The sequence below is a fragment of the Sinocyclocheilus grahami genome, unplaced genomic scaffold, assembly GCF_001515645.1.
Source record: "Sinocyclocheilus grahami isolate Dianchi unplaced genomic scaffold, SAMN03320097.WGS_v1.1 scaffold631.1, whole genome shotgun sequence".
Taxonomy (NCBI): Eukaryota; Metazoa; Chordata; class Actinopteri; order Cypriniformes; family Cyprinidae; genus Sinocyclocheilus; species Sinocyclocheilus grahami.
In genome coordinates, this window is record NW_015505810.1 from 180,600 (window position 1) to 188,099 (window position 7,500).

At 42.4% G+C, this 7,500-nt stretch overlaps 1 protein-coding gene across 2 annotated transcripts in view; it reads left to right on the forward strand.

Moving 5' to 3' along the window:
- Positions 1 to 7,500, forward strand: part of LOC107558073 (hook microtubule-tethering protein 3) — a 30,223-nt gene that overhangs the window by 5,969 nt on the left and 16,754 nt on the right. The window contains exons 6-12 of one of the 2 annotated variants that reach the window (XM_016241695.1): positions 994 to 1,061; positions 1,581 to 1,643; positions 1,728 to 1,811; positions 3,604 to 3,667; positions 5,177 to 5,339; positions 6,414 to 6,554; positions 7,128 to 7,329. In XM_016241695.1, coding sequence (XP_016097181.1) covers positions 994 to 1,061; positions 1,581 to 1,643; positions 1,728 to 1,811; positions 3,604 to 3,667; positions 5,177 to 5,339; positions 6,414 to 6,554; positions 7,128 to 7,329 — 785 coding nt within the window. Of the gene's footprint in view, positions 1 to 993; positions 1,062 to 1,580; positions 1,644 to 1,727; positions 1,813 to 3,603; positions 3,668 to 5,176; positions 5,340 to 6,413; positions 6,555 to 7,127; positions 7,330 to 7,500 lie in introns of both variants that reach the window. The other variant, XM_016241696.1, reaches the window with a different exon arrangement.

Below are 7,500 nucleotides of genomic sequence, written 5' to 3' on the forward strand. Positions count from 1 at the left end.
GCTGTCGGATGCGAACAGGAGGAGGGTGTGTGTGTGTGTGTGTGTGTGTGTGTGTGTGTGTGTGTGTGTGTGTGTGTGTGATATAGATGAAGTGAGACGGATTTAGGCAGCTATTCTCCAAGCAACACTCAGCGGTGTTTTGTTACTGAATCATTCAGTGTTTTGAACAAATCAGTTGAATCAATGACTCACTCATTAAATGACTTGCTGCCACCTGCTGGTGGTTTAGTATGTTTAAAATGATGCACCCCCCCCCCCTCCAACTTTTGTGATTTGTATACTCAAAAATGTATTTTAAACATTTATTAGTAAATTAATTAATTTGACTGGTTACAGCCCTATAGTGTAGGCTATACTAAGTTTATTTGGCAATTGTAAGAATTTGACACGAGTGGTGATGCATACATTTAAAAAGGTATAACAATAGTCCCTAATAAAGGCGAATAAGTCCTAGGGTAAATATAAAAAATATTCAGACCCAAGTATGTAAAAGCTGATAGAACACTGATGAAAATATTGGTTTAGAATAAATTTACACCACCAAAAACCTCAGTGATGCAGTGCTTTTGTGGGAAAGTTTGTGTGGAATATTGTCTGCTAATAATAAATAGCAATGACGGTGACGATATTTTGTTTTCTTTTTTACATTAAACACATTAAATATGACATATGTATGTAATATAATGTTACATTTCATATAAGGTGGTATTAAAGTAGAAACCCTGGAAGCACACAAAGACAAGCATTGCTCCTGAGAGATTGAGTCGGAGTGAATCAATTATCAGATGGTCTCTGGATTAAAATGTTCAATTATATCTGGTCACCGCAAAGCTCCCCAATATGATTCAGAATTCAGCTGTTAGTAATGATAATGTAACGCATTAGGAGTGGTCAGTGGGGTCTTTTGGGGCAGTTGTTGGCGTTAGATGTGATAGGGTAAGTTCTGATATGTTAAGCCACTTCATGGATGTCATTGTGTGATGTTGTTTGCAGAATATATCCAGACCATCATGATGATGGAGGAGTCTGTGCAGCACGTGGTCATGACGGCCATCCAAGAGGTCAGTCAGCGTCTAGAAACTCTGCTCAAGTGCACCGAGGGCAGAAGATGCTTTAAACACAAACGGTGCTCACACCAGACGATGATTTAATTTAGTTAATCGAAGTTAATTGATACAGAAAATCTATTTATGATTTGAAAATCTATCATTTTACAGCTTAAAGTGCCAAAAACTTTTATCAGCACTGTAGCTTTGCAGGAGGTTTCTTGAAGCGTCAGTTCTTCTGGATTGAGTCTGTCTCAGTTTGTTCTGTTTCTTCATGTGACTCCAGACAGACTGATGATGATCAGATCTGAGCTCTGTGTGCAGCACTAACATATATCTCACTGCATTATTACAGTTAATGGCACAATGAATGTTTGGAAACGTAAACTGATATGTCCTCCTGACACACTCCAGCAAAAGATAGAAACAACTGACTTCAAACCATTTCTAGCTGCTGGGAATACTAGCGTTCTGATTATTTTGGCCAGCAGTGTGTGTTGTAGACTGGTGTTAATGTGTGTGTTGTTCCCGCAGCTGATGAGTAAAGAGTCGCCCGTGTCCTCCGGAAGCGACTCGTTCGTTGATCTGGACCGACAGGTAGTTTCTGCTTCGCAGGAATCTGGAGCACAGTTAATAAATGCAGGGCTGAGTTTGTGTGACGTGTGTTTTCCTCTCGCTCAGCTGAAGAAGACGGTGGAGGATCTAAACGACGCTTTGGCCACTAAAGAGGAGATCGCTCAGAGATGTCACGAGCTGGACATGCAGGTACGGACGCGTCTCCAGTCACGCGTGTCTGGGGCGTATCACGGAAAGATCCTAACTCTAAATCTTATCTTACCTGTTGGTAACATGGTCATTTCAGTTAGGACAACAAAAGCTATTACAGAACCGCATTTTCTAAGTGCATTATCTGATCTTAACTACAGATAGGAAGGGGGTATTGCAGAAACCTCCTAAAATCTTTCTTAACTTTAGGGCAACCCCACAACTGTCCTAACTTCTAAATTATTTTAAAGCTAACGGAACAAACTGTCCAACCGTTTTTTCTTCACAGACTCAGCTGTACGGTTAATGCTCAACTCTTGCCCGCTTCCCGTCTTTCTCTTCGTGAGTGAGCGAAGGTGAAAACTTACCAAATAGTATCGGCTTTGCCTTTTCTACCGAACGTATCAAAGTTTCAATTTCCGCGGCACTGAAGTGAAAAGCTCGGTGGTTTTGTGTATCCATTGTTTACCTCATTAGCAGCTTGCGGTTGCTTGGTAACAGACCTGAGAGTGGATTGTCGAACTTGATGATGCAGTTTTAAGATTCATATGGGCTTAAAAATATATCACGATATTTCTGGTATTTATTGCGATAACGATATCAATGACAATAATTCAGGGAATCCTGTTTCTTTAGAGAAAAGTATTCTCTTTCCTATTTTTACCCAAAATAGGGTGTTGTGAGCGTTATTGAGCACACACGTAATGTAATGAGTGTTTAACTCACACTGGAAGCCAGGGGGCGCCCTCGCGCAGAAACTCCGCACATGCGTCGCAGAAGTAATAGCACTGACCACACTCCAAGAAATCCCCAATATATCGTCAACGGTATCCAGTTATCGCTAAATATAACACCGATAGAGGATTTTTAACTGATGAAACTTGAAGACAATAAACATATGATTGCACAAAATATATGGCTTATCTGTGTGCTTCAAGCAAGCTTGTGTATTTTTTATAAGGAAGTATATTTATAATGCAATGCTTTATCGCTGTATATAATACTATCACTCTGTAATATGAAACCACGTCTGGTCACAAAAAGAAGTTATTTCAAACACTCGACTATGTTATTAATTTGAAGAAAAGGCATGTCAATAAATGATATGTTTGTAAACGGGCTCATACACATATCGCACACGTGCTACTGTACTACATTTATTCAAGGCTCAGAGCTATTTTTTTTTTTTGTGACCAAATCAGTTCCAGATTGTAGAAGGAGCTCCTCATTTAATGATAAACTCCTCAATTTCACGTCCGCCGCCTTCCACACGGTCGCACACAGAAATATGTCAACAACTAGACTTTATCGTTATTATCCCGGGAAGACTAATTGTTATCGTTCCGTGTCTGTGGGCAGCCCAATGTAAGACATGATAAGAATCCCTAATCACGTTAAAATTTGCTTCTGTAAAACGAACTTGCAAAAAGTCCTAATTTATCGTATCATCTCTTAAATGAAGATTTAAGATATGAAATATTCTGTAATGCGCCCCCTGATCCGCATCTCACCGCTGAACCTCACTAATCAGGGTCGGTTCACATCCTAGAGTTTTTATTAGCAGATGTTTGGTCACTAAACGATGCACGGATTAAATCTGTGCAGTGCATGCTCAGGTTAACACGGTAAAGCGCCGCCACTTCATTCATTCTCTCCTTTTTAACCGATGTGTGTGTGTTTGGTAGTGAATGTGTTGATTAGGCGAATGCTCACTGCTTGTGAAGTGTTGTGGAGTGCTTCAGTGTGCTGTTGTTGATGTGGTAACCTCTCCTCCTCTGCCTTGCTTTTGAAGGCGTACCTCGTCCAAGAGGAGCGAGATAGACTGAGGTTAGAGTGTATTGATCTAGAAGACAGGGTAAATGTCTTTATTTTCTTCTGCTCTCACCCTTTGTTGTTTTTGCATCCAGAATTTGCTGTCTGCTTGATAACATCCCTAATTAGTGTGCAGGGCCTTTAACTGTGTGTGTGTTTGTGTGTGTGTGTGTGTGTGTGTGTGTTAGAGTGTTTTTGTGTGTGTTATAGAGTGTGTGTGTGTGTGTGTGTGTGTGTGTGTGTGAGAGTGTGTGTGTGTGTGTGTGTGTGTTCATGTGTGAGAGTGTGTGTGTGTGTGTGTGTGTGTTCAGTGCTGTAACCCTGTAGACTAATCCTCAATCCTCCCTGTGTGACGTGGCCCTATGGTTCCTATGGCAACAGTAGACGCCACCATGGGCCAATCAGCTGACTGCAGCGCTTGATATCTGTACACACTGATAGATCCATCCTGCAGCAAAACTACCCAGAGTTCAGTGCGCAGGAGCTCGTGTCTGAACATGTGACCGCAGCTTCGCTTGAGTGTAGAGTCAGACCGCCGCATGATGCACCTATGAAATTGATTGATTTGTTATTGAGTATATACGTATGAGTTTAATACATTCATCTGTACGTCTGCTTTAAACATTTAGATCCATTTAGAGAATAAGACATAATTAATTTCACTTACTAGCAAGTGCATATTGAAGTGTTTTTTTTTTTTAATAGTTCAGCCAAAAATGAACATGTGCTGTAAATGTGTTCACCCGCAGTTCATCCGAGATCAGGATGAGTTTGTTTCTTCATCAGGTTTGGAGAAATGTAGCACTGCATCAGTGTCTCAGCAATGGATGCTCTGCAGTGAATGGGTGCCGTCAGAATGAGAGTCCAAACAGCTGATAAAAACATCACAATAATCCACAGCACTCCAGTCCATCAGTGAACATCTGGAGAAGACAAAAGCTGAAACACATCCAGCATTAAGACGCTTTAACTCAAATACATTGAGTCCAAAATAACTCTTTTAACTCATAACCCATAATAACTCTTCCTCCAGTGAAAAAGTGTTCTGTTGTGAATCAGGAGAGAAATCTGCACAGACCCTTAAATATTTTGTCTTCTCCAGATGTTCACTGATGGCCTGGAGTGCTGTGGATTATTGTGATGTTTTTATCAGCTGTTCGGACTCTCATTCTGACGGCACCCATTCACTGCAGAGCATCCATTGCTGAGACACTGATGCAGTGCTACATTTCTACAAACCTGATGAAGAAACACACTCATCCTGATCTCAGATGAACTGAGAGTACATTTTTGGGTGAACTGTTCATTTAAATATATGGAAGTATTGACTCGAGGCTGGTTTTCAGTAATAAACACTGATTGAGAAACGCCTGGTGTTTCTATATGCAGCACATCCACCGTCATCAGTACTGACACACACGCACACACTCATATACACACTCTCTCTCTCTCTCACACACACACACACACACACACAAACACTCTCACACTCACACTCTCTCACACACTCTCACACTCTCACACACACTCTCACACACACTCTCTCACTCACATGGCGGCGCTCCAGGAGGAGAAGAGCAGTCTTCTGGCTGAGAACCAGGTGCTGATGGAGCGGCTCAACCAGTCGGACTCCATCGAGGATCTGAACAGCCCAGCGGGACGCAGACACCTGCAGCTTCAGACGCAGCTGGAGCAGCTGCAGGAGGAGACCTTCAGGTGAGGAGTGCAGACCATGCTGGGGGTCAGAGGTCACCGTGCTGAGGGCTGATCCGAGGCCAGCCGGTTTACATTTTCATTAGCATAAGAGTATGACTGTGTACAGTTATTTTTGCCACTCATCTTATTGACTGTGCATTTGTAGGACACTCTCGTGCTGAGCTCACCACATTAGTTCTGTCACGCTGTGAATGAATCCAGAGATCAGATCAGCTCTCACTGAACGTGTCAGTCGCTCATTATATCACGGCAGCTTCACGTCTGATTGAACACAGGGTTTCATCTCGATCTGAGGAAAACCTGATTAAGATTTCTACATTTAAAAATGCCATCTTCATGAACGAAATACAAAATGTTATTTTCATTATTGTAATGCAAAAAAAAGATATTCAATTAAAGTGCGTTTTACAATGTTTTTATGTTAGAAATGTACTTATTTAAGAATCGTCTGGTTGTATTGCAATTTTTTTGACATTGAGACTTTTATTTTTGGTTCCAGTGTGTGATACTATATTGCCAAAAGTATTAGCACCCCCCTCCTTCTAATGAACAGGTTTGATTACTTTAGTAATTTCCATGAGTTCAAATCTTAATGTTGGAGCATATAATGGTATTCTAGGGAATTATGTGCTTCTGATTTTATACCAATAGTTTGTACAGGACCCTTTTCTATTCTAACACAACAGTGCCTCTGTGTATAAGGCAAGGTTCAAAAGAAATGATTGATTGAGTCAGTGTGGAAGAACTTGACTGGTCTGCTGTGACTTTAAATGCAGACCTTGAGTCAAAAACTCATCACCAAACACTGATGACTTGCACATATGGGTGCATTTATTTTAGACCCTTCCAAAACTGTTGCAGCAGAGATGGAAATACAAGTTTTAAATTATGTTTCCATCTTTGTTGCCACAGTTTTGGAAGTGCCTTTTTCTGTTCTAAAGAAGATGGTGTCCCAATACTTTTGGCAATATAGTGTATGTTTATTTAGCTTCAATGTTATGTTCTGAAATATTGATGTGAAATATTTGAGATGATCAGGTGTGTGATTGACGGCGAGTTTTGTGTGTGTGTCAGATTGGAGGCGGCTAAAGACGATTACCGCATCCGCTGCGAGGAGCTGGAGAAGGAGCTGATGGAGGTCAGAGGTCAGAATGAGGAGCTGACCTCTCTGGCCGAAGAGGCGCAGTCGCTCAAAGACGAGATGGACGTGCTGAGGTGAGAGACAGACCTGAGCTCACAGAGAACCAGCGCTGAGCATGAGTTACGAACACGTGTACGTGTGTGTGTGTGTGTGTGTGTCTGTATCTCTGTGCTTCTCTGTCTGTGTGCCTGTGTCTGTGCCTGTGTCTGTATCTCTCTGTGTCTGTGCCTGTCTCTGTGTGCCTGTGTCTGTCTGTGTCTGTATCTCTGTGTGCCTGTGTCTGTCTGTGTGTGCCTGTGTCTGTCTGTGTCTGTATCTCTGTGTGCCTGTGTCTGTCTCTGTGTGCCTGTGTCTGTCTGTGTCTGTATCTCTGTGTCTCTGTGTGCCTGTGTCTGTCTGTGCCTGTCTCTGTGTGCCTGTGTCTGTCTGTGTCTGTATCTCTGTGTCTCTGTGTGCCTGTGTCTGTCTGTGCCTGTCTCTGTGTGCCTGTGTCTGTCTGTGTCTGTATCTCTGTGTCTCTGTGTGCCTGTGTCTGTCTGTCTCTGTGTCTCTGTGTCTTTCTGTGTCTGTATCTCTCTGTGTGTGTGTGTGTGTGTGTGTGTGTGTGTGTGTGTGTGTGTGCGTGCATGCGTGCGCGCGCGTGTCAGGCACTCGTCTGATAAGGTGTCGAAGCTGGAGGCGCAGGTGGAGGTGTATAAGAAGAAGCTGGAGGATCTGGGGGATCTGAGGCGGCAGGTGAAGCTGCTGGAGGAGAAGAACACCAGCTACATGCAGAACACCGTGACGCTGGAGGAAGATCTGCGCAAGGCCAACGCCGCTCGAGGACAGCTGGAGACCTACAAGAGACAGGTGATCCAAAATCTACATTGGTGACCTGTTTTTCATGACTAAGACCAGACAGAGACATCATTAGTCACCAACTGTGACTGTCAACATCGTTGACTAAAAAAAAAAGAAGAGTAAAATGTAGTTCAAATAATATAAACTCTCTATATCTAGAAACAAAAAGAGAAGAAAAAA